The 27,648-nt window shown below is 39.6% G+C and overlaps 1 protein-coding gene across 2 annotated transcripts in view; it reads left to right on the top strand.

The window, feature by feature from the left end:
• tmem161b (transmembrane protein 161B) overlaps positions 1–25,935 on the top strand; it is a 34,743-nt gene extending 8,808 nt beyond the window's left edge. The window contains exons 2-14 of one of the 2 annotated variants that reach the window (XM_037778229.1): positions 2,771–2,878; positions 5,520–5,676; positions 12,309–12,412; positions 13,530–13,610; positions 15,040–15,137; positions 15,277–15,433; positions 17,008–17,159; positions 17,278–17,338; positions 17,443–17,583; positions 19,076–19,189; positions 21,014–21,188; positions 22,649–22,745; positions 22,846–25,935. In XM_037778229.1, coding sequence (XP_037634157.1) covers positions 5,674–5,676; positions 12,309–12,412; positions 13,530–13,610; positions 15,040–15,137; positions 15,277–15,433; positions 17,008–17,159; positions 17,278–17,338; positions 17,443–17,583; positions 19,076–19,189; positions 21,014–21,188; positions 22,649–22,745; positions 22,846–23,141 — 1,479 coding nt within the window. In that variant the 5' untranslated portion in view covers positions 2,771–2,878; positions 5,520–5,673 and the 3' untranslated portion in view covers positions 23,142–25,935. Of the gene's footprint in view, positions 1–2,770; positions 2,879–5,385; positions 5,677–12,308; positions 12,413–13,529; positions 13,611–15,039; positions 15,138–15,276; positions 15,434–17,007; positions 17,160–17,277; positions 17,339–17,442; positions 17,584–19,075; positions 19,190–21,013; positions 21,189–22,648; positions 22,746–22,845 lie in introns of those variants that run through there. The other variant, XM_037778228.1, reaches the window with a different exon arrangement.
• The last annotated feature ends 1,713 nt before the right edge of the window (positions 25,936–27,648 follow it).

The following is a 27,648-nucleotide window of genomic DNA, read 5'->3' as shown; positions in this document are numbered from 1 at the left end:
TTAATCTGACCTAATGGGCAACCACAGAACCCATTTCAATTAAAAAAAAGATAGTTATTGCAAATTTTGGTACATTTTAAAATCAACTCTGTCAGTGTATTCCACTGTCATACGTAGCAAAAGTGAAATTTATATATTTTTATTGTTAAATCAGGCCTAGGTAGCTTAGGATACTATGAGTGTGAAATATCAAAATCCTGAAACAATTAAGGAGAGGCCCAAACAGATGAGCAGATTAATTTCACGGTTTACAAAAAGAAAACCCCAGACCATAATTATGATTTAATATTGAGATTTTATTACCGAGTCAGCATCACCAAGCATCAAATTAATTGCATTTCCGTGACCATTTTATATTCAAATGAGAATAGAACGGCGTCATTATGTAAAATTGTAGTGTAACATTCAGTATTTTTTTTAAACCTAATACGTTTTTTGTTTTTATAAAAAAGCACTAATGTCAGCAATGTTGTTTATTATTGTTATGATTATTAGTATGCATCCAAAGCAACTGTTTCACCTGTCCAACTTCCATGCACCCAAATTTACATTTTTAACCCCAGTAATCACAATAAGGCTTTTAGGTATGAAAGTATGCATATAAAAGAGACTCCTGAAATAAAAGGATCTTGGTGCTTTTCTACTATTTATACACAAGCAAATATATTAGAATAATTCAGAATATATGTTCACAAAAACATTTTTCAGTCCCATGTAAGTATATTACAATGTAAAGTATTTGCAAAGTAGCTTAAAGCACATCATGACATATACACTTCATGACAAAATACTGATATGTTGCAGAATGTTACTAAAAAAAAAAAAGAAAGATGCATTTAAGTTTTGGATTAGTTGTTATTCTGTCTGCGATGTTTTCACTTTAGCTATAGCATACATTGCCTTGTTCCACCAGGATTTGTTCTTTCATCCTTCTAAAGCTGTCTAAGCCCAGACGCAGGCTAAATGAGCATGCCCACTCATGAATGCTGTTGCTTAATTACAATCCTTGATGGAAAAAACCGCCGAGGGAGAAGCCTGAACGCGCCGCACGTTAGGATAGAAACTGAAGCTTTTTTTTTTTTCTTAAATAAGCCAAAATGTATGTGTTCAAGTGTATATGAACGTCATTAATTGTAATAGGTGCCATTTTTTTTCCCAGCCTCCACACCAAATACAAAAGACGTTCTGCATGTGCTTCAATTTGATTTAGAGAAATTAGATTGATGTATTGAACGGGGACCTTGAAAGGCCCTGTTAAGGGTGTTGGATACAAAGGCAATGTAGTATCTGAAAATGGAATCTAATGTCAACAGTGGTTTGTATTGACATTTACATACAGTATGTTTGAGGTATTTAACTATCAGCTGCAGTGAACACAGGAATAAATGAAAAATAATTAGACTACCGTTGGATATAACCTCACTTCAAGTCAAATTTGCTATTGCCGTTTCGTCAGATGAGTGGGCCAAATTACTCAACGCCAAAGACGAATCAAGGATGTACAAATGTAATGTTTAACCAGTAAGACAAAGACATGTCTGTTGTTTCATGTATACAGAGCTTGTCTTTGTCCAGCATTCAACAATATAGTGAACACACAGTAGAGTACTACAATTGAGATAATATAATTCATAAATAGAGATTATGCATCCTAGATATGTAATCCTGATACCTTCAAAACAGTCACTAAATAGTTTAGCTGAATTTTACACAGTGAATTTCTATGGTATATTTCTGCGGTTAACCAAATGTGTGCTCCGAATGCCACATTACTCTATTTAAGCAAAAAGCTCCCCGGTTTCTGTAAAGGAACTCTTCTACGCTACACATAAATTATTCAGTAGTATTTGCATTTGCATTGTAATTTGCATTCTTGTAGATTACAGAGAATGGAGAAGGAGGCGCTGCACCAAAGAGAATTACATTCTGAGCCATTTTCAGTCTTACTGGTGACGAGTTGACATGGATTTTTGTTCCACTTTCCTCCTCTGCTTCGAGGTATACTGCTGAGATCAGTGACACACATTTCAAACTGTTGTTTGATTAATAAAAGAAGGAAACGATGTATAATGCTCACCAGCACTCGCGCACAAAAAAGCGCTGCCATTAAAAATGAATCGTGACATCGAACAATGAGTCTATTTGATTGACTAGGCTGAGATTTTTTTTACTGTAATATTCTCATCATCTTTATTTATATTGGAAGGCTTGTGAGTTGAAACTCAAAGGAACCAGTAGGCACGGAGGAGATGTCATATGGATTAAACACTAGGAAGGGGTGTGAAACTCTCACAGTACACTGAAGATCCTGGCTATTATGTTTCATCTAAAAATAACAAGCCTGACTAAAAAGAACAGACAACACTGAATAAGAAAAGGAGAAAAAAAACACACAAGCTCCAGAGAGAATAGAGTTCAAACAGCAGCAGTAATAGTGCTGAGTGTGATACGGAATACAACGAGGAGAATGTACAGTACGAGACTCCCTTCAATTATAAATGAAAAGGAAATCAGTGCGAATGTATGGAATAACCCAGATACTGAAATAAAGCATTGTCAGTGTCTCTCTAGAGCCACTTTTGGGAAACGACATCCTGTTTTCAGAATCGTAGAGATTTCATGTCTTGATGTAAAAAAAAAAATCTCGTGAATTACTGCATCACTTTAACTTAATTGCATTCATTGCTGACATCATCATTAGTAAACAACAATCTTAAGAAAGATACCTCCTTGGCATCAGGGCTGAATTATTATTTTTTTTTTCTTACAGGGGAAATGTGCAAGAGAGTAGATTGAGACAGCGTGGAAACACACTCCTGCAGTGTGTGTGCGTGTCTACATGCCACGAGGGGCTGGTACGATGCATCAAGGGGGTGGGGTGAGTATCGCTGCAATAAGAGAGGAGGGCTTAGCCAAACGTATGCGCATGTGCAAATGCAGCCCAGCCCTTTTCTACCCACATGTTGATGTACATGCCACTCTGTGTCTACAGTTGCAAATACAAATGCGCATATGGGTACTCTGTGTTTGAGTGTTCAGCATTTGATTGTGTCTGAATCATGCTCTAAACGGAATGCACACTGTTATTCTTACACTTCTTTGATTACTGTAATTAAGTTTCAGTTTTGACACTTGATGTGTCTCATTTTTCTAAATATGTGAAGAACTCACATCCAATGCTAAAAGAAAAAAGTGAAAAGTCCCCTTTTACTGAATGCATCAGGAGACTCACTATAAGTACTGTAAGTGCCAATGACAGTAAATTGTTGGTGAACTTTACAGATAATTTCTCACTCAGGGATATTTTATTGGGATCTCCACTCATTTACGACCTCAGTGCATTATGAAACAGACAAAATGTCATTTGAAATGGTGGAAAAAGTACTCAAATGTTTACTTAATAGTAACATACTCCATATGAAGTATACTGTGAATACATTTGAATCTTTCTGAAAGGTTCACTTAGTTAGTTAAGCCTACATTGCTGTAGCCTGTTTTTTTATTATCTGTAGATTTGCCTTAAGGTTAATGCCTTTATATCAGGCTACTTTAATTAATGTCACAGTAGCAAATACTCTGAGGGTCCTGCCTCCAGTCACCTTGATTAAAAGGGTAGAGACAGCCTACTGTGCTTGATTAATTTACCAATCGATACAGCCACAAAGATGCTGTCAATAACTCAAGATTCAAGAATTTCATTTGCCATTTGCACCTCAGTACATTGGAATTCTGAGCAGTTTACCCCGAGTCAGCTTTAAGAAAAGAAAAAAGGTAGAAAAGGCACAAGGTAATTACAGTACAAAATAAGTAGCACAATTCAGCTCAACACAATAAATAAATAAATTATTCAAATAAACGGCCTCAGTGTAGTCAATAAATAAACTGAACTACCCTCTGCATAGGAACGATACCCCCAAAATACAAATATACAGTACATATGCTCCATGACCATGTTAAAAGAACTTGTAGCTCTCATAAACATATTTAAAAAAATAAATAATTAATATATTTCAGACAATTACACAGTGGAAGGCAGCATATTGCACAGCATTACAGTCCATTCAGTTCAGGTGTACTGTGTGTCAATAATGGTCACATGCCAAGTGGCAGATCAACAGAAGCAGAAACTGGGAGACTGTTATTTGCCTAACGTTACTCGGCGAAGTCCTCACTGTGTCAGTAGCTGCGTAGTAATACATTTCTGATCTTCTGCTATGTTATGAACCATGCAGACCTCTCAGGTCATCAGGATCAGGTCTGCTTAGTGTCCCCAGAGTCAGAACTAAACATGCAGAAGAAGCAGCTTTCAGTTTTTATGCACCAAATATTTGGAACAAGCTCCCAGAAAACTGCAGGACCAACTCCAACTCTGAGTTCTTTTAAAGGTCCCATATTATAAAAAAGTGAGATTTTCATGTTTTTTTATTATAAAGCAGGCTTAAGTCCGATATAAATACTGTGAAAGTATCGAAACACTCAATCCACAGGGAAATACACACAGCCCGTATTCATTTTGAAACAAGCTGTCAGGATTTCTGCCCATTCGTGATGTCACAAATATACAATATTTAGACCCTTGACACAATTTTAAACGTAAAAATTCTAAATGTGTCCCAGTTTATTTCCTGTTGCAGTGTATATGAATGACATCAGCTGACAGGAAGTACACATAGACCCAAGCTGTTGTCTAGCAACGCAATTCTGTTGCAATTCCGTCAAAATGCGCTAAAACGGAGCGTTTCAGACAGAGCTGTAAATACAGGCTTATACAGGCAGACAGTACGAGGAAAATAAAGGTTTTTTTGAACATTACAGCATGTAAACATGTTCTAGTAGAAACACAAAATACAAGTATGAACCTGAAAATGAGCATATTGTGGGACCTTTAAATCAAAGCTTAAAACGTTCCTGTTTGCTGCTGCCTTTTATTAAACCAGATAATGATCTTATACTGCACTAGAGCTTTTATTCTTGTGTGTTATATTCTATCATAGCTTTTATTTTTATTTTTCTAATATTTAATGTTTTTATAACTTTTTTTAATTATGTCTTAATGTCCTTGAATGTTTCTGTAAAGCACTGTTGCTGAAATGTGCTATACAGATACAGCTGCCTTGCCTTTGCCAGACATCTCATTCAGGTGCTGATCTGTCATGTGTGCTGCTATCTCCTTAGCTCTCTTCCGGTTTCGGCGCTCCTCATGCATACTTTATAGTGGTCTTGTATAATCCTGTACAAAATCAAAACATCTATGTAATTTTTTTCAACAAATTTATAACTACAAAGCACACGTGTACGTGTCAGTATGTTTTATAAGTACAAATCGATTTTAATGTGTGAGAGTGCGACTATGTAAATCCTCGTATTTTACTCTTTGTGCACAGGCACATGTGAAGACAGCTTCTTTACCCAGAGTTTTAGCGTGACCTCTACTGCAGTTGCAAAAATACTTGCTGGCGCTTTTGGGAGGTTGAATTCATTGATTGTTGTTTTTGACGATGTAACCCATCTCTGCAAAGGATCTCTGACAATCTGAATGAGAAACACACCTCCAGTTTGTGCATAACCATCGCTAAGAAGGGCTTATGTGCTCCTCGCCGCTTGATTTCCGACTCTGGGTGCTCAGTGTTGTCGTCGGAGTAGAGTGTGTTTCTGCAGCTGCACTGCATCACCATGGTGAGTATGACAGACACACAGCAGCCTGATTGTGTTGCACTGCATTGATAGATGAGTAGTTGCATCGGTTTCACATCTAGTTCTGACCGATGCTAGTTTGCAGCCAATGTAGTGTAACGATGGTGGCTTAGCTTGTTAGCCCAGAGCAGGTGCTTGTAGCCGGCTAGTCTGTGTAGCTCTGAAGCTAGTGTTAGCTTAAATACACCTCTGACTGTCTGGTGATGTTAATACTACATCATGATTACTGTTTTAAGTGATGTTCACCCACATATTATTGAAAAAAACATCTCCAACATCAAATCATAAAAGGTTTAATGTTGGATACATGGGTGAAAGAAGTTGTTGCTTGTTCTGTTTTTGTATTTTGACTTAATATGCTATGGTGTAACCTCTATACTCTGTGATTAGTATTACTATTTGGTCATTGTTGGTAAAGATTGTAATGTGATTGTGTACTGAAATGTAGCCTAAAACAGTTCAAAGTGATTTTAAGTGGACTCCAGGTAGAATAGCTGGGCTTCAGCCACAGCTAATTGAGATCTGAATTAAAGATACAGTGTTTGGGATTACTGACATTAGCTAGAGTTGCCATGGTAACGTTAGATTAGTTGAAGGTATGAATCATAACCAACAAGCATGGTGTTAGCATGGTGTTAGCATTCAGCTGGTATAGCAGGGTACCTTTGGGAGGAGTCAAGAAGGTGTGTTCACCTAACTCACCTGCACAGTTTGACCTCAGGATGCCCTCAGAGGTAGTGTGAAGCTCATTTTGGTGTAACTTATTTGTAATTTCACACAGGCGCGCTCTGATAGTTTAATCTTATTTCATGTCAAGGGTTTTTATAATACCTGTCAGGGAAATGTTTGCATCGTGAACTCACTGAGGGGAATTGATTTAGCTTAAATCGACCCGCTGACTGCTGACTGTCTGGTGATCCATTCCTAAGTGCCTTAACATGATTAACACCTTGATTCACGTGAATCATGTAAATGGCATCATGGTAAAACTTTCAGTGACCATGGCCCCTGACTTTTCCTATAGCTCAACCATCAGCCTAAAATGTTCCCATTGTAAACCAAATCGATTTATGCAGTGCCATGAAATGTGCTACGCGTGTTCATAGTTCCAAGATGATAAATGCTTTTGATTGGCAAGACTGCAATCGTTTTATGTGTGGTGTTTGATTAAGAACACAGCCGATAACAAAGCATAAGCTAGATGGTCAACCCTTCTACATGAAACACCTTTGTAAATAATGGAGGAGGGAAAGTTGTTGAAAGATTTGGCTCCACAACCTTGATCGAGATCCAGAGCTCAAACACAGAATGACCTTCATTTCACTATAAACAGAAAGGGAGTGCACTCTGTAGAAGCCAGGAGTTACACACACCTTCAGTCAAACCAAAAACATGAATTCAACCATGCTAGTTTCCTCAAAGCACTTCTTCTTCTCCTGTTTTACTTGAAGCCATTATGTGTAATATGGCAATTTCCAACTTAAAGGGAGTTGTAGAACCAAAACAGACACTGTGGAAATCTTTTAGGCTACCAACATACTATGGCTATATCACCATCCTGACATCCATTCCTAAGTGACTTAACATGATTCACACCTTGATTCATGGGAATCATGTGATTGACTGACTACCAAATGTCCCTTACAACTCTCATGTGACATCATGGTATGTCCAAGTGCCTGGAACTCCACACCAATTTGCAGAGCTGAAGACACATCTTGCATGATTAGTCAAACAAGTCTTTGCAGCTACGGTTTGATGTGATGACCTAGTATTGGCTGACATGACGATCTACACCTTGAGGTGATTGAGATTTGGCTACCAGAAGAGATTTTTTAATTTCATGTCAAAGGTTTTTATAATACCTGTCAGGGAAATGTTTGCATCGTGAACTCACTGAGGGGAACTGATGGATGCACGTTTGTCCTTATCTTTGTAATTACAATACTAGTCAAAGAATTGGCAGTTATGAATGCATTCATGATGGTGTGCATTTGTTATAGCACCCAATAATCCCCAAATGTCCCTCAAAAACACAGTTGGTGTCTTGAATCTCAACACAACCAGCTCTAAATCTGACAAAATCAACAGTAAGATGGGACGGGGTGCAACTTAACAATTTGGGGGAGCTCCAACACAATCGTCATAGATGCATTTTTTTTATGTTGTTTGGAATTGTGTCATGACTATTTAGGTGTGTTGATTTGTATTATTATTCATATCATAGAATCAAATCAGAATGTCCACAATCTGCTGAATGCTAACCTCTTTTACATCAGCTTGGACAGTCACAGGACAATAGTTGTCAGGCAGGTAGAGTCATTCATTCTTCAAATCATGCAGGTAGAACAATCAGATAAGGTCTGAACATTTCCAGTTTATTATAGCACCACCAGGGTATACTGTAATACTAGTGGAGGGGGGGGGACGAAAAAAAACTGAAGTTACAGTACATCATAGAAATGACAAACATCCAGGATGTCATTATTCTTTTACTACAATATTAATTAGACCCATTCCGAAATACAGTGTGTCTTATATCTAACCACAGTGGCAATATTTCTGTAAAGCCACATTTCCACTGTTTGGTACGGCTCGGTTCGACTCACTTTTGGTACCAGGTCCTTTTCTCTAGCTGTGTTTCCACTGCAGATAGTGCTCACTCAATGTAGGCAGGATTCTTAGCTGATCAGCTTAGCGACGGCGCGCGAAACTGCTGTGACATAGTTTGAAACAGGACACTGGCTGAATCATTTCAACAGCAACCAAACCGTGGAATGTCTGCACTTTGTCAATTGTACAGCGTAGTGTACAGTGTAGTTGTGTGAGCTGCCATTTTAAAAAAATCTGGGTAGAGTAAATTAAAAATTGCCGTCGCTATTGCTGGTTGCTTGGCTATTTAAAAATCACGGGTTTGTGCAGGATGTCGCGCTAGTGACGATTCTCTTTGACCAATCAGTGGTCTGCATTGTTTAACTCCACCTTGTAGTATCAGCTCAGCTCACTTGGAACCTTGACCGAGGAGGTACCAAAAATGGAGTGGTGCTGTTGCTACCATCCACAACTTTTGTTAATGGAAATGCAAAAAATAACCGTTCTAATGTGTAACAAACTGAACTGGACTGCTTGGTGGAAACGTGCCATTAGAAAGTGTAGTTCTAGATTTCCAACACTCAATAGTTGAACAATTTACAGAGAAGGATTAAACACACCCAAGAGTAGTCGAGATGAATGACATTGGGGAAACATTGGTCAATGAGGGGTTTCACTGCTTCAAAGTTAGTTTCATGGGCAAAATAGTAGTGATGTAGTTTGAGCTCTTATCACTGCAGCCCCCACTCTCTACCCCCAACAGATTTCATTTGGTCGTTGTGTGGAGGGGGTCAAGCGGACTGGGAAAGATAAGAGAGTCCATGCTGGCTCAATTTCCCCCAGGCCTGAGTTCCTTACAGGGCCCCCACAGAGAATGGTCAGCATCCACCAAACTAAGGCTGTTTGCTTTTGACCTATATATCATGACCATTACTCACATGGTGAATGTCTTGTGTCAGAGAGGTTGTGTATGGTCACGCATCACATCTTAGCCAGTGTAATTGTCAAATTATTGGCACCCACTCTCCACTCTGTGACTCTAGAAGAAGTATTGACTTTTCGCATTTGGAGCTTACCCCATGCTGGGTGACACTGGGGATCCCATGACCAATCCAAAATCTAGGTCTAGTAGTGTACAGGTCTGGCCCCTCATCACTTGTCCTGTCTTGGTTTCATTCAATTCCTCCTCCTACACCTACAGCAGTCTGACCATAGGTTTAACCATCACTCAGAAATACATTTACTAGTATTAATGCGCAGAGTCGCTCATTATAATGATTGTCCAGCCTTACGCTAGAAGCAGGATGTGTGTGAGGTTAGGTTAGCATGTTAATTGCAGTGAAGCCCAAAACCCAATTTATTCTAAAATATTCAAATAAAGGGAGTGTTATTGTAGAAATTCAGACTACATGTTTAGTCCGTTTTTGGATTAGGCAATTATAAGAATGAGCTGAAAGCTTAAGTAAAGATGCTGAAGGCTCTACTAACAAAAAAAAAGGGAACTCGACAGTGCAAAAATCAATTAAAGTGAAAGATTAGCAAAAACCAGAGAATTGTGAGCTGGGGCATTGTTTTAATCAGTGTTCCTTGCTGGAAGGAGAGAATATTGTGTGGCTCAGTAAAAAAAAAAAATAGACACTATAAACACTACCAATAACTAAAAGGAAAAGGGTTCATGCTATCAAGGATAGGCCAAGCACCCGCTAGATGACTGTCTGACCCAGAGGACGTATTTGCAGAATCTGTATGTCAGCAGTCTGTATTTTACTTTTTTAAAAGATTGGAAAACTCATTCTATGAAAAACTTATTTCTTAATGGACCAATTATTTCTCAAATTGCCACCAAAGCGCACATTAAGCAAAGTGAAATTATAACTCTGAATTGCCCTTTTAGGGTGAATGTAGGCTCTGTTGTGTAGACTTGAGTTAGGGCAGGGAGTTGTGTTTAGCCTGCTGTTGACGTGTAAACATCATGTTGAAAACAAAGAAGGCTACAAGATTTATTGCTTTATATTTATATGATGCGTTTGCATGTTTGGATTCACTGGTACATTCTTAGGTACCAGTACAGATATAAGACTGTTGTTGGATAATATTTGATTGGGGGATTAGTTAGCTAATTGGTTCTCTTTGCGTGTGTGCAGGCACAGATATCAATGATTCCTACTGATTACCAAAAAAAAAATAGGCCAACCCGTTGCAGCCCTTACCTAGAGTGAAAGGATAAAAGCGTAGCATGATGGAATTATTCTGGCCTCTTAAGCCTAAGTGAATATTGATCTAAGTATGCTGGGTTGATATTGAGCCCCTCATGTTGCTAAATCTTTGGGTACCTACCACAGGAGTGCTGGCTGTTCATTCTCCTGGGCACATTGAAAGCTGACATTGTGTGACAGATGTCGCAGACAGAGTGTAATTTAGTGAACATTGTATTTATACCACTACATTTACTCAAATTACAGTAGTTGGTTAGTTAGAATTAAATTCCTTTATAATAAAGAAATACGTTTGTATCAAGGTAAATGCGGCCATATATTGAATCTATATCACTCTAGAAGTAAAATTATTTTAATAATACCTATTATGGCATGTAGTGGAACACTTCATAGATAAAAAAAACAAATGTTATTGTTTGGCTAATCCAGGAGCCTAAATTAAATACCTGGCAAAATACTGTAAATCCAGTAGTGCCATGAAACAGTCTTAATCGTTGACATTGCCCGCAATGTCCTAATACAACCATGGATATTAAAGGGACAACTGCTTTGAGATAAAACGGTATAAAAATGTTTTGTTCTGGTTGCCAAATCTCAATCACCTCAAGGTGTAGATCGTCATGTCAACCAATACTAGGTCATCACATCAAACCCTAGCTGCAAAGACTTGTTTGACTAATCATGCAAGATATGTCTTCAGTTCTGCAAATTGGTGTGGAGTTCCAGGCACTTGGACATACCGTGATGTCACATGAGAGTTGTAAGGGACATTTGGTAGTCAGTCAATCACATGATTCCCATGAATCAAGGTGTGAATCATGTTAAGGCACTTATGTATGGATGTCAGGATGGTGATATAGCCATCGTATGTTGGTAGCCTAAAAGATTGCCACAGTGTCTGTTTTGGTTCTACAATTCCCTTTTAAGATGGAAATTGCCATATTACACACAATGGCTTCAAGTAAAATAGGAAAAGAAGAAGTGCTTTGTGGAAACTAGCATGGTTGAATTCATGTTTTTGGTTTGACTGAATATGTGTGTAACTCCTGGCTTCTACAGAGTGCACTCCCTTTCTGTTTATAGTGAAATGAAGGTCATTCTGTGTTTTGAGCTCTGGATCTCGATCAAGGTTGTGGAGCCAAATCTTTCAACAACTTTCCCTCCTCCATTATTTACAAAGGTGTTTCATGTAGAAGGGTTGACCATGTAGCTTATGCTTTGTTATCGGCTGCGTTCTTAATCAAACACCACACATTGAGGATTGCAGTCTTGCCAGTCAAAAGCATTTATCATCTTGGGATTATGAACACGCTTAGCACATTTCATGGCAATGCATAAATCGATTTGGTTTACAATGGGAAATTTTAGGCTGATCAAGCTATAGGAAAGATTAGGGGGTTATGGTCACTGAAAGTATTACAATATCCTTTTTCTGGGGAAAATCAAATGCCAAATTTCATGGTGAAAACACCACCAGTATAACCAAGTTAATCTACAATTAAGGTCAAATTCACTCATTGTACTGCCAACAAATTGTCCTCAGAAACACTAGAGGGAAGCTTGTTTTATAATATCACAAATATATGTACAGTTTGTTTATGTTGCTAGATTGTATATCAGAGATGTCTTTCGATCTGAGATTGCTATAGACTTCAAATCGCATTTGAGACACTTTATGAGGTACAGATGGAATATATGCCTCAGCCTTTATGTCTATATAAAACTGTACTTCATATGTGTAACTGCTTTATGGCATGTATAATTACTATTTAAATGGGATTTTAAACCCCCATCCTATTTCCACAGGGTGTGATCGGTGTGCAACTGGTGGTTACCATGGTAATGGCCAGTGTAATTCAGAAAATCATACCTCATTATTCCTTCGCAAGATGGCTACTGTGCAGTGGCAGGTAAGGCAAAATCCTGTACATGCTGTTTCCCATAGTTTCTCTAAATGCTACAGTTTCATTTCTTCAGTTTCCTTGCCGTGTGAGAAGTTTATTTCAGAAAGAATCCAGAACAATGGGGATCAAAATTACTCAGATGGCAGAGTTTGAAAAAGGGGGTTTGGATAGAAGAAGAAAAAGAATCATTAAATCACACTGGAAAGACCAAAGGGCATCAAAATATTTGGGATGACCCCGAGAGGATGGTGCATAAAAATAAAAGTGCCCGCCTCGTTTCCTCTAATTAGTGCCACATATGCTTTTCAGTAAACAACTTCTGGGAACACGTTTAATAATTAATTAACTTTTTCTTTTTCAGGGCACTGTTGAAATATATTTTTTTGAAAAACTTTTGCCCTAAGCAGACGGCCCAGAGTGTCCCTCCAGAATATTTTGTAATTAATTTTCCATAATAAATAAATGTACAAGGGGAAAAAACAAGCTGTGCTCCTTCTATCCCCCTCTACCATGCAGAGTGCCTCTCAATATGCTCTGACAAGAGGGTTTCTAAACAAAGTTAAGGAAGTCTCTGTGCCTGAAATGTTCAAATGGATGCTGTTAAATTAGCTTCTATTTCAAGCCACATAACCTTGCTGTTGTAAAGCTTCTCACAAGTGCTGTTGAGATGTGTATTAGAGTCGCTGATATAAAGTAAAGCTCTGAGAAATGTCTCTGTGTGTGTGTGTGTTGTTGGAGTTAATCATAAAGCTGTTACAAATTTAGTCTTTGGGTCATGTTCATAGAATAAAGACTTAATATCACTGCTTTCAAAGGCATTTTTCAGTGACGTTTTTTATATTATTGCTTTAACGTGTGATGTAAAGGCAATTTAAGTAAGTGAATTCCCCAAGTGATTATATAATATGTCTCTTGTTTAAGTTGAAATCACTTGTATCTACTATTTCCTTACTTCAGACATTGTACATTGTATGTTCTAATAATTGCATAGTAGGACAAATCTAGCTTAACTATTTTTTTTTCCTCCTAAATATCTGCTTTATTGTGTCCTCTTTTCACGCTTTCCTTCTCTGTCCATGTCTGAGCCTGATTCCACATCTCTCTCCTTTTTCTTTGTTCACAGTCTGCGGTGGTATCAGCACCCTACGGAAGATGAGTTGAGGAGCTTAGCTGGGAAACAAAAAGGACAGAAGAAGAAAGACAGGTAGGTAGGAAGGGGGGGGGGCGGCATGAAGAAGGGCTATTGTTTGGGGGGTTGGAGAAATGCAGTGGCAAGAGGAGGTACGAAAGGCACCCCTTTCATCAGAGAGGAAAAGAAAAGATGAGAAGCAGACATTGGAGATGGATGGAGACCACAGGCATGTCGGCAAACAGATGAAGCTGATGTGTTTATGTGGCTCATTTAAGGCCTGTTTGAAGTAAGGAGACAGAAGTCTGTTTTTGTTGTTTTGTTCCTTTATGCCTCTGCATTGAGGCTCAGAGCAGCTGGGCTTAGAAGTGGCCCTGTCTAGTGGATGTGAGGGAAAAGTTGGTTCTGTTTTTTGGAGCCATTACTATTAGGCTATTTTAGGGGATGACACTTTAAAGGGATTGCATCTTCTCTGAAATCAAAGTTTTCCAAAGAGTATTATGTCTTCAAAGTGGTCAGATGTCAAGCTTTGATTCTGGAAGATGAGTTTCCATCAAGACTACTTTGCAATTCCAAAAAAAAACTATTAGATTTTTTTTTTAGGGCTGCAGGTGGAAGTTGAACCATATGTTGAACACGTGAATTAAGTGCCATTTCCTTTGTACCCTCCTTTTTTAAATGTGAATTTTAAATTGCAGTCGCCACTGAAAGTTAATCCTCGCTGTTCCTCGCAGTGTCCAGCTTCTAACTTAAGGCGGTTTGGTAGCGCAGTCCTTTCTCTGACCCTGTGTGAGGCAGGTCAAGGCTCTCTAGCACCACATGTTCAGTAATCCCTTGGAAGAAAAAGATGGACCACTGTCCTTTTGCCAGCTCGTGCCATGCAGCTCCGTTCCCTTTGTTAACCGCCTGACTCCCTCAGTCAGGGGTGAAGCTGAGCCCCTTTTTTTTCCTGTCAGGTGCCTCACAGATGAAATCTGTCCGGGGCATGTTTGGCCCTAGAGTCTTACAGTGGTATTGTCCTGTGAATTCAGCGCACACACAGGGCTGAACAAACAAAAGACCAGAACTGAGGAGGCCCACCAGACAGCTCTTCAAGCCTAAAGAACAGCTCTCCATTCGCCTGCTGTTAGCGATTTAGCGCTGCTGCCTATGTATTGCCCCCCTTGATCATGGAAGAGTCCAGTAGTATTAATAGTAATAAAAGTAACCTCTGCCAACTATTAACATTGGATGCCAGAGCTGCATTGAGTACAGAAATATGTGGAACGGCTCCCTCTTTTCAATTGTATGAAAAGTAGGATGAGATAAAAACCTAAACAAAAACATCTACTAGAACACACCCCAATAAAAGAATATTTTTTCAGCATCATTATGTATTTTACAGTTTGTATTTCTTTATAGGATAAAATAACATTGAAATTGATCAAATTCTTGCATTTTGGAATTGCTTGTTTGTGTTCTCCTGACCCTAGTTGTTGTTTTGCTTCTTTCCTCTTTGCCCTAGGAAGTACAACGGTCACATAGACAATAAGCCGCTAACGGTTCCCAAGGACATAGATTTACAGCTGGAGACAAAATACATCGCAGAAGTCGACACATTAGGTACAAATCTGAGGACAAATGTCTAACAAACACATTTTGGTTGTAACTTTTCAATCACATACACTCTTAATGTTTGCATATTTTGTATATTTTGTTATTGAATATTTAGATTAAATGATACTCTCTGTGCCCCCCACAGCATTGCACTACTTCCCAGAGTTCCAGTGGCTGGTGGATTTCACAGTAGCGGCAACTGTGGTCTATCTGATAACAGAACTCTACTACAGTGTGGCTCAGCCCTCGGGAGAGATGAACATCAGCGTGGTCTGGAGCCTGCTAGTACTCGCATTTGTTCTGTATCCTTTCATCAGTTACTCTTTACATCTTGGTTAGCCTTTTTTTGATGTGATGAGATTTAACAACGACTGATAAAGTTGTTGTTAAATCTCATCACAGTTTTGGTGTAAACTCTTCTTTAAATTGGTAACATGTTTCTGCTGTACATTATGTAGCTTGGTTTGGCCACATTTGAGGTTTCAGCAGAACAAATATATTTTTCTATGGACTCTCCTCTGCACTCTCACATTATCATTATTTTCACTTTGCACTCTTCACCACCGTCCTATGTATATATATATATATGTCATAGGTTAACATCTCTTTGTCTATAAGAGAGCAAATCATTCCGGCTTGATTGCGTGGATGCAGCAGTGGCAGAAGGAGACTATAAAGTGACTGCTCGAGCTCCTACTGGCTTGACTGCAATCACCTTTATCCTCCGCAGCTACCTGCTATTTTGCTACGCTGAATGATGGTTAAATGATATGCATTAGCCTTGCCACCAACCACAGGGATCAATCTTTCCAGTGCTCCCGGTCGGGCCCGGCTCACCGCGGTCAGATGGTGTGTCATTTCCTGCCTACGTCGGAGATTGGAGGCCCAATTTTCACAGCCCAACAGACTGATATGCTTGGGTGGGGGGAGGAAAAGGACAGACTGGGGAACAGATGAAATGGCACTATGAAGATGAGGGAATATGTTGGCTCAATATAAGTGTTAATGGGGGGACACTTGATTTCAGTTTTTCCTGTTTCAGCTCTGATGATATGTTTAAGACTCTTGTCATCTCTACCGCCTTAACCTTCACTGGTAACCCTGGAGCAGCACTCTCCTCACCTATCTGCATCTAATGGTACCTTGTTTCCTCGAAATGTATAAATGTGACTCGGTATACTCACCTTTGGCCAATGTTGACAGGCTCTGTGGTATATTAATTGTAGCCCACCACACGATGGCTCAAACACCTCTTTTCAACCTCATGCTGGCTTGAACTTGTCTTGTGAGTGTTTATACAGCTGTCTTCTCTTCACTGTACTGAAAAGAAGGGGAAGGGGGGGAGAAAAATAAGACTCCACTAGATTGAATACCATTCTTAAGATGGAATAAAAAGGAGTGAAAAATTGGCATCCTGTCACCTGAAATGTTGCAGAAACTGAGACTTTCATCTCCGTGGCAATCTAGAGTTTGCTTTAGAAACGTGCTTTGTCCTTACAGCTTTCTGATCAAGGTTGACGGGGGCAGAGAAAAATACTATTACATCCTCAGTGGCGCGCATTGGTGCCAAAGTACCCTCACATTCTGTACCCACACCTGCCGGGGAGCAGGGTTTGTGTGGCATTACGGGGTTGACAGTTTGCACAGGGCCCGTAAGAATGCACAAACTGTGTGTTTGTGTAAAGATGAAACACATTTTGTGCGGTGAGTAGCTGAGTGCTACTGTGTTCTAAATGTTTTGTATTGGTTGATTGCGGAGACATATTTCTGTTTCCCCTTGAACCTGTAAAAAGGTATTGAAAATCTATCTGCATGGGATTTGCTTTGTATGCCAGTGGGCATCTGGAGATGTTTTTCCTTGACTCTGTCCACACAGTAAGACCCTTTTCTCTCTAACGGCCCACTACTTCAAGCTGGAGGAAGGAGGGGAGCGTTCACTCTGCATCACTTTTGCTTTCTTCTTTTTTGTCAAAGCCATGGCCATTCTCATTGTCACTGAAAACTACCTGGAGTTTGGTCTGGAGACAGGTGGGTGCTCCACTATGCTTTTTCTCACAAAATACCCTGCTGGTAACATCCAAATGTTGTTGCTTTTGGCACCCAGTGAGCGAGTCTCTCTCAAACATTTCTTCATTTTTTTTTTTAGGTTTTGCAAACTTCTCTGACAGTGCTCTACAGTTTCTGGAGCATCAGGGCTTAGACTCCCAGTAAGTACAAAATCAGTATTCTCATAGTATCATTTTTGCCTTCATGAATTCTTTATGACTCATGAAACTACAGTGGTATCTCACCTATGTTTTCTCTTTTACAGGGGTCCCATATCTAAACTCACCTTCAAGCTGATCCTGGCCCTGCTTTGCTCCCTGATTGGAGCATTTCTAACTTTCCCTGGTCTACGATTGGCCCAGATGCACCTAGATGCACTCAATCTGACCACAGGCAAATTTACACAGTGAGTCCACTACAGTAATTGTCTTCACTCATGTATTTTTTTCATTGAATACATTTGATGTCTTCCTTATCCTTAATAATAAGGATGTAAACGGCAGAATCTTTGTTGAAATGTGACCTTTTTAAAGGTGCTAAATGTGAGATTGGGAGCATTTCTATTGCCTCCGCATGGCTCTCAACATGGTGACGTCTGAACCAGTGGCCTGTAGCTAATGATGTTAACAGCGCTAACAACAGCTACAGTGCTGACAGAGCTATCAGTGTTAATCTTGCGCTACTCTTGCACAACGGCGCTGTTGATCGGGACGGCGTTATCAGCCGTAACCGCCACATGAGCGCAGTGCAGAGCGGTGGCCGTGAGCTAGCCAGTGGGGCACGCTTGCATGCACTAAAAGGCATGCGCGGCCGGTCTGGCTGTCAACAAAGCACGGAGAAGCTTGAATTACAACACACACAGAGGGAGAGCGACTTCATCTCTGCTCAGGTAGACATTACTACAGTATATCTTTATATTGCAAATAGCTGTTTGATGCTATATTAATGCTCTTGATGTCGTATAGAGCACCTTTTAAGAACTACCTGATCAGGAAAAATTTGTAATGTGCTTTATTGTTTACTTTAGTCGCCCTATTTCAAGACTCAGCCTTCAGTGTGCGGTCCAAATGTTTATCTTCACTCATTTCCAGTGGTCTTCTAGGTGAAAGCATATAACTTTCATTTCTCATGTAAATGAATGAATTGTTCATTGGAAAACACACGTCTCTGATCATAATAGAAAAAGCTTTAGGATAGCCTGCTGTGTCTTTGGTTTCTAAATTTAATCAATACACAATGTGCTCAAATTGGCCACAAACTGTGCTCAAGCACCAAACTGTCCTATCTCGGAGTACCAAATATAGTGCAGTTGCACTTGTCTCCTACTATTCGGAGTGTGTCAGATACGAGAGAGCACCCTGCGAGTCAGATGAAGACTTCCTCCGTTGGGGCAGATTTCTATTTCAGAACTCACTGGGTGGCATGTCTATGACCATGATATAGGGGGTGCAGGAGCAGGGAGCATGTTGCATCTAGATAATCCACTTTGGCATAGCAGACTCTCCAAAATGTTCTCCTCTTCCATTCCTCCCTCTTAACTGTCACAAGCTTACATCCTCAGACGCTGTCACTAGCAAGGATTATCTCCAAGCCCTTCAAAATCTGTGCCTTGGTTATCTTCTCACCCCTTCTCATGGAAAGTTGCGTTGATATCATGGACTTCATTTCTCATTATGACAACTTCAAATTGAGATTAGAAAGCGAAGATTTCAGTTAGCTAGTTATGTTTTTCCTCAAATACATGGGAGTCATTGATGATGATTCTCAGCAAGTGTAATTATCAGAGGTCTTCTGGGATGCTTGCTGTAATGGAAGACAAGTTGTCGGATGTATTTCAGCTTGTAGCATTATTATTGGTTTACCTGGGCATCTTCTCCTTCACCTCCCCTTTTCTATAGGACTCTGCTGCATATCAACTTCCTGTCCCCTCTTATCATGGTCCTGCTGTGGGTGAAGCCCCTTACCAAGGACTACATAATGAACCCCACTCTGGAAAAGGAGAGTGTGCCTTTGTAAGTAATTAATCTGGTTTCAACAATCCTTTTAAATGTCTGATCCGGATGTACACGACACTGCAAGTTCTGTCGCCGTTCTGGCACGTCACTTGTACTCACAACAATTGTTTTCTCCTACTTATGAATATAATATGACTAGACAAATTCTTGTGTATACACGTAGCTAAAGTCGGTGAGCTCAAAAGCAAAATAATTTATTAAGAAGAGATTAAACCTTTTTGTTGTTGAGTTATTTGTAACTAACTACAGTGGAAACCGCTTATAGTGATCATGGTTATAGTGATTAACTGCTTATATGGATCAAAAAGCTTGGGAAAGAATCATTCCTATACAAACGAAGTGTAAATAATAAGCTTATAGTTATCAGATAATCCGCTTACAGTGTTCATTTTGGGTCTTTTCATACATGACAACAAATGAAAAAACATTTTAAAATATGTTAGACTAATGTTAATTGAATTTTTGTTTTTACTTTATTCCCGTGATACTTTACCTCTTGGATCATCTGCTTTCCGGCTGGAAACCTGTGCTGCGTGCACATTGATATCATAATGGGAAAGTCATTTTCTCTGAATAAAAAACGAATGTGCACAGAGAAACACCTGTGGTTAAAGCTGCCCTCATCAAGTGGATTGATAATGCCTGGTCACATAATGCCCCCATAGTGAAACTTTGCCGATCCTCAACCGGCTCTGCTGCACACATGCACAACGGTGCCCATTTCCCTCCATGCCGCTATACCGGGTGAGAGAACGAGGAGCCCCGATGAGGGAAAAGGCAGAAGAATTGGCAGCGAGCCAGTAAATAGTGACGCGGTCCAATCATCACTTTCATGTAATAAATATTCAAATGGTAATTAGATTGTAATCTGCATAAGAAATTATGCACAACAAAGATTTTGTTATAATAATCATCCACTTATAGGGATCAATTTGACCCGGACAGACGTGATCACTATAAGTGGTTTCCACTGTATTTGTAAACTTGTATTCCAAAGTTTACAATCATATTATTTAGTTATAGTTGTAATAATTGAGCATGGATAATGAGCTCAGTGGTTAAAATGCTTTGTAGCTCATGTATGAGATTGCCTAAACATTTCTTGCACACTTGCTGAAGGTGTGCCTGTTGATTGATCTGTACTTGGTAGGCAAGCCAGTTGGACTCCCTTGATATCTAGCAAGCTAATTACCTGCCATTCAAACAAGAGGGATGGGACAACATTGGTGAGCTGTGAAAATAAAAGTAATTGGTGGCTTTTGTGCTGGAAAATGGATGTAAACAATGCAACAGCGGTTACGAAAATGGAATTTACAACGGTTCAATGAGATAAGGGATGTATTCAGCTTGTAGATGAAGTGACAATACACACATTGTCTACTTGGGTTCAAATTAGACTGTAAACAAATGTAGTCGTACCTCGGGGAAAACTCTTTATTGTATCTCTAGCTGCTGTCATTTGTTAGCTGGCTAGTCATTCTAAGATAACCTCTTTCATTTGTTGCGAGTTTGAATTCTGTCATGTGTCAACTTTTTTTTTCTGCTGCTAATGTTGATAACATCAAGGTCAAATGTGATAAAGGCCGATTTCATGTTACAATATACCCCCCTTTTCACCTTTTCAACTCTCAATTTCACCCTCCTTTTACTTTCTCCTCTGAGTTGTTTACGAGTCCTTTTGCTTTTACCATCTTTCCTTCTCATTGTCTCTGCCTAACATCCATATGATGGAGCAGATACATGATGTGTTGAGTTTGCAGGGCAAAAAAAAGCTGTCATCCCTTCATCATGTGTCTTCTCTTGTCTTTCTATTAATACCAGGATGACTGAGGATACGTATGATACATTGCGGTTATGGGCCATCATACTGATGTGTATGCTCCGGCTGGCTATGATGAGACATCATTTGCAAGCCTACCTCAACCTGGCCCAGAAGGGTGTGGACCAGATGAAGAAGGAGGCGGGACGGATAAGTACCGTTGACCTGCAGAAGATGGTGAATAAGATAATAGATATAATAGTCCTTTATTATGCCCCTCTGCAATCCTGCATCAATTTAGAAATACAAAATGATATCCCATTTAACACATGACATACTGTTGGAAGGGATTAAGAAGCAGAGCAGTGTTATGATCCATAGTAACCGCTTAGATGGAAGCCACCTTGCTGGTTTTGCAGAGGTGGAGAAATTTAGGAGTAAGCCAATTTCCCTTTATTAAAAGCAAATATAGACGCATTTAGGTGCCTTGTCTTGTGAATTAAGGAACAGAGCACAAAACTCAGTCGTCCGTCCACAGGACATGCATTATGCAGGAGGCATGCAGCCCACCTGTGGTGCATTTGGAAATTTTGGATACAGTATCAGTGAGTGTGTTGTGGCCAAACACATCGGCTCCTCCTATCATTTCCTTTAAAAGCCCTCCCCAAAACAAAGTACTGACAGTTTAGTCTGGTGCAGACCAACCTATCCTATCTTACAACTCATATTCTTGATCATTATGTGCACAGAGTCAGATATTATCACATTTATACCATGGTCTGGGTGAATATTCGATTCTGACAGTACACATAGATCAGGTGTTCGTGAAACTCTTTATTGATTTTTGGACAATGACATGGCTGGATAGCTAGCTTGTCTCGTTGTTAAACATACTGTCAATTTATATTTACTGTTAATCAACCGTACGTAATGTTATTGACGTTGAATCTCGCTAGCGTAACGTTAGCTTTCTGGCTCACAGCTGAGCCAAAGGCTTCTATGAGCTGAGCGGACTAGAAATATCTCCTGTTGCCAAGTCGTAACTAAGCTCCGTCCTATTTACTTGAGCAGTGAATGTTTCCATTGCATAAGAACCTTATGGGATGGTAGGGATTTTTTCCAGGTATTTGCAAACCCTCAGGGTTATCAGGGAAATGGAGTGAGTAGATTGCGATCAAAATCTAGAGTTTTTCACAAAATGCATGAAAATATAAATTAATTAGTGACCAAAAAGTGACCATGGTATAAGCGGGATAATGCCCTTCAAAGTGTCCATAATCAGGAATTAATGGACTTTTTGCACAGAGGACAGTTCTGGCCTCCACTTCATCCATTGATTTCTGATAATGGACGTCATCGAGCATTATCCCTTACTTAATGTCCAAATTAGAATATATGGCGTTGAAAATACAGGTAGGCTGTCAGGAGTCTGTTTTTAGTTGAATTTAATTTCTAGATTTAGTGAAAGAGTTATGGTCTATAACAGACTGATTGTGAAAGCAAATGCCTGGAAAAGTTTCTGTCATTTTAAAAATGCCTTAAGATACAACATTATTCAAACTGATATTGGCCTTAGATGATGTTTGAGGAGAAACAAAAAGCAGCTATGTGTTCGGTGTTAAACCTCTCAAGTCTTGCACGATGCACAGTTTATGTAAAATCCCATCATAATAGAATTCTTCTTCTTCCTCTTCCAGGTTGCACGTGTTTTTTACTACTTGTGTGTAATCGCACTACAGTATGTGGCACCACTGGTGATGCTGCTGCATACAACTTTGCTGCTAAAAACCTTAGGTGAGTCATGCACATGCTCGAGGATTTTCCAGTTTACAAATAACTCTTTGCCTTCCCATAAATTCAAGCGCTTTTTCATCCTTTGTCTTATTTATTACAGGTGGACACTCCTGGTGGGTTTATCCTGAAGAAGACCTGCCTTGCATCTATGAAATGAACTCTGACTCTGTGATGGGGGCGGCACCTATAGCAGCCCCAACACCAGCTTCAGTGGTAGAAACGGGAGCCCGGGCATCAGTAGCCCAGCTGTCGGTGGCCCTGGGAGGCCTGCGGACTGTCTTCAGCCCCTTGCTCTTCCGGGGCCTCTTCTCCTTCTTTACTTGGTGGATTGCTGCCTGCCTCTTCTCCACCTCCCTCTTTGGCCTCTTCTACCACCAGTATCTCATGGCAGCATAGCATCCCCAACCCAGCAGTGGCAGCCAGACCCCCCCCCACAGGGCTCCCGTGTGTCGGGCCCGATCAGAAAGGACCGAGTTGAGGCAACAGAGGCCTGTTGATGACTCTGCTCCACAACTCCTCCCTCCTCTCTGACCACCTCACAACAATGACTGACCATATCATCAGAGCTCCTGGTTCAAACTTCCAGTGCTTCCTCCACAGATGACTCTGTGAACTCTTGTCATTGTTTTTACTTCAACGACCACTACCTTTTTGTTTTTTATTATTATTTGGAGAGCAAGATTTTTTAACCTTAATAACAGACAGACTAAAAGTGTGAGTTAGAAGAATATTAATATGTGTCAGTGGTGTATTGGCATAGTAATGATAAATCGGTCCAGTTTGCTGTGTGAAATTTTAATAATATGAGGTAAAATAATGTATCTCAGATGCTGATTCTAATTAATTTTACGTGTTGAAATGTGGTGTGGCAGTTCTCTTCAGCTCCAGAGTTTTATTCATGTTGTTATAATTTTCAATTGATCTCATGTAATGAGTTTAATTCATCAACATCTTCAGAATCATGATGTCTTTTACTCTAAATGCAGCCTCTTACAGCTTCACGCGTGTCAGCAGGAGTCCGATTTCAGACTGTTATATTGGAATCCCTTCTTTATCCAGTGGTCACTAAGGCTTCTTTCAACTAGTATTGGCAATACATTACATCACAGACTTATTCAGGAAACACCTCTGGAGTTACTCGGCATGACTGGGTACATGCTGTTAGGTTAAAGTTGTATTGGTTGGTACTTACTGTAACATTAAGTCATGCAACCATGTATATTCCAGTGTGAATCACAGCCCACGAAGGGGCTGATTTCCCACAGTGAGACATTGTAAATAAGCTACATTTAGGTCACAGAATATCATTGAATCTGGAGATGTTCATGGAGGCTAATGTGTGACTTCATATTAGCCTAAAATCACCATATTTTTTTATATTTTTGTAAGTTTTGGGGAGATTGATAACTGCCATACTTGTGTCCCGTGTTTTGTCTTTTGATCAAAAGTTTAAAAATATGTGTGTTGAAACAAAATAGTCTGTTTTACTCAAATGTCTAAATTCCGTTGCCACGGACCACAAAAGTGTCTGAAATAGTCTTAAAATATTGCAGCAAGGACCAAGAGGAGGAGGAGGAGGAGGAGGAGGAGGAGGAAGAGGAGGAGGGAGGGGCAGCCTGTGTGATATTCCCAGAATGGCTGTCAGCTAAACAGGGTCAGAGAGTGGACAACCGATGAAGAGCTGTACCTGCAGAGGAGGGGAAGAGGAGATGTTAAACTCGTGGGGAGACATCTCATTGACTTGAAGCTGATGTATTTAAATGTTTAATCTGAGTCGTAACCTCCCTGGTTTTAACTGAGCCATTTTAGAAGCTAGGAGAGAATTGTAAGCTCTTTTTTGGAGCAGCAGAGATGATTTAAAGGGAGGACAGCACTGAGGGGCTCAGTCGAGATATGTGTCTCTGTGTCTGTCTGCATGTCTAGGATCTCTGCTGTAGGTCAGCTGAAAGGGCATTGTGATCAAGAGGAGAGTGATGTCAACTACTGTTGATAAGCTACCGCCTTCATGTTCTGCTTTCCTTTTTTTTTTTTTTTTTACTTTGAACCCCTCCATTTGCTTTTAAACTTATTTGAGAACAATCGTTTATTTGTTTTTGTTCTTTTTCTAATGGATCAAAGTGTGAATTTGTAAAAGTTTTGATTTTTAAAAATGGTGCCAAGTGAGTGTGTCCCCCTGTCCCCAATGGCTATAGATTTTGGTGTCTGCTAGTGTTTTGAAACTATAACTGGACTACAACTCTGCGGCCTTCTGTGTTTTCTGTAGATCCATCTTAATAAAGAGGGAAATCGCAAGCCCTGGTTCACAACAAGACGTAACGGTATTTACAGTGTTTGCCTACTGTAATTCTTCGGTGGGTAAATGTGCGCACAAGCAGTCAAAAAAGGCCAATATGATTGTCCAGTCCATTCAGGAATGTAGGGTACGTGACGCCAGATTAATCACAGATTACACAGTCTTGTGGTTCTCTGGTGTTTTCATTTTGTCATGATTTCATCATAGAGGTGTAATTTATGAATTGCAGCTCTATGAGTTTTGTACAGAATTTTACAAAATCCAGCAGCACCATATCACATTTTAGCTCCTGATGTCGAAAGTCTTAGCTTCCGTTTTGTCTGTTTTAAATGATGGGGAATATGCACATAATGAATGTATCAATCCTGCCTAATTTCTAGATTGTTTTCATGAAGATGATTTGTATGGTGAGTTGATTTATTCCCCACCACCCCCCCCACCCTCCTGCACTTCCTGAACTCTTTAATTGTCTACTACAAACTGTTAAATCTACCTTTCAAACTAAATCTAATTTGTCCTAATGACTATTTTTGTTGATTGATTTATCTTTGTTTTTGTATTTATTACACATGCCGAGGCCTGTAAAACATTTCTAATTTTAACAGCAAACATTTTATTTTGTTATTGGGAGTGCATGATGGCTTAAATCAGTTTTGAAAACGTGTTTGACAAATCAGTTACAGATTAACCATTTTTTTTTAACGGTCTGGTCTGGTCCGTAGCAGGGATACTTTCAGAATTCAGTGGCCTGATGAGGCAGTGTTTCTTCTGTTTGTTACCACTGAAAGTGTTTATTATTCATCATTGTTGAGTTCACAAAGTAAATTACACACATTGTTCTTTCATGTATTTATTTCTGCTTTAGATTTTGTTTTAAATAAATTATGTTCTTCACTATGTCCTTTTTTTTTTTATTTTATCTTTATGCTCTACTGGCTTCATAGATGGCCTTAGCAGGATCACAACGCGGAGATTGGTTCATTTACAAAGCTGTATTTGTAATAGTTGTGAAATACTGGTAAATTCAAAGCAAGGATGTACAGTATAAGCGTTTTTTTTTTCGTAGAAAGAGCAGCTCATAATTGGGTCAGCTTACAGTCCTAAGAAGTAGAAATCTCGGATGATTTTATCGGTCAGTCATTAAATGCTGCAGAGAAACCCGGTTTGGATATTTAATATATCCATATTCACTTTGATGAATTGTATAAATTACCAAAATGACAGCAAGTCAGTATTCGCATTGAAGTTTGATGATCCTCTGGCCGATTCAAGAGAATTACTAACAACTTCAGAAATGATGCTTCACCAAAGACTCGTTGTAAAGTAGTTTCTCTCTTGTTGTCTCTCTCATTCTCTCATTTCCTATAAATCATGCCAACAGGAGTAGAAGTCCTTAAAAGGTGGTTGAGAACATAATTATTTGGCATGTGTTTTGCAAATGTTCACTTGTTCTAGCTCCTGTGATTTAAAAAAAAAAAAGACGGCAAATAATCGGGAATGAAGAAAATGTGATTTTTCTTTCTTTCTTTTTTTTAACAGTCAGAATGTAGAGAGCTGTTCAATAACTTGAATAAAGTGGTGTGGTTTTATATATCTGTTTGGGCTTTTACTGCAGAGCTGCTTTTTGTGGTATGGCCTTGAATTCATGCTTGAATGTGCATGAAGGAAATGATATGCCATTCTCAAACTGGCATGTTAGTGCTTTATTCTGTACTCGGGAGTCTACGAGCACATAAGGTCCTCTCTGCATTTACAGTGGCTCGTTTTTTGGGGGTTTTTCAAGGTCTCGGGCAAGATTTTAAAAAATTGTGTCTTTGTTAATAGTGTTTGAATAATGGTTCCCAATAATTGTGTTTGGGCATCAGTCTATTTATGAAATATGTCCTTGTGCAAACTGGCATTGATTTAGGCATTCAGTGGCCATAGATTTGCTTTTCCTTAGTTTGGCTTCTCTATTCTTGTGGGAAAGGTTAGAGTAGATAGAGGGATGAAACGACAAACGCTCCCAAACTCCTCCTAATGCACGCCATTCTCTGGGAATAACGTCGGGCAAGTTAACACAGGCCTCGAGTGCCATTGTCCACGCGAGCGGGAAAACTGGGCCAATGCATTCATTCATAGGTAGACAGATCAATAAGACAGCTTCCAAAACAAACCAGTGGAGAGGTTCCTTTATTCCTCTTGAGTGGGGCCCATTCACCAAGGTCCCTTCTCCATAGAGTGGCGTTGGAGCTCCGCTTCAGGCAAGGGAGCACAGACCCCCACCCTTCCACCATCCCAAACACAGCCAGAAGAACTGAGAAACTTCTGGAGGGGTGACGCTATAATAGTGTGCTTTCTGTGTGACACAGAGGTGATCCCACCCTCACGTCGATTGTGAGAAACTGCAGCCATACTTCATGACTGACCTGACCTTGTATCGTGAATGGCCTAAAAGAGAACACTTTACATTGCTTGAACTCCTCTCACATGTTTTGTTTTTTTTACTTTCTTTACAATGATACCTCCAAATTATGACAAAGATTAAGAAAAACAGAAAGTCCCCTGCTGTATTGAGTGCCGATTTACAGATTGGTCGACTGAGATTAGCATTTAGCAATCACTTTAAAT

The sequence above is a fragment of the Sebastes umbrosus genome, chromosome 8 (genome assembly GCF_015220745.1).
Source record: "Sebastes umbrosus isolate fSebUmb1 chromosome 8, fSebUmb1.pri, whole genome shotgun sequence".
NCBI lineage: Eukaryota > Metazoa > Chordata > Actinopteri > Perciformes > Sebastidae > Sebastes > Sebastes umbrosus.
The sequence above is the reverse complement of the archived record's forward strand: the minus strand, read 5'-3'. Positions and strand labels throughout refer to the sequence as shown.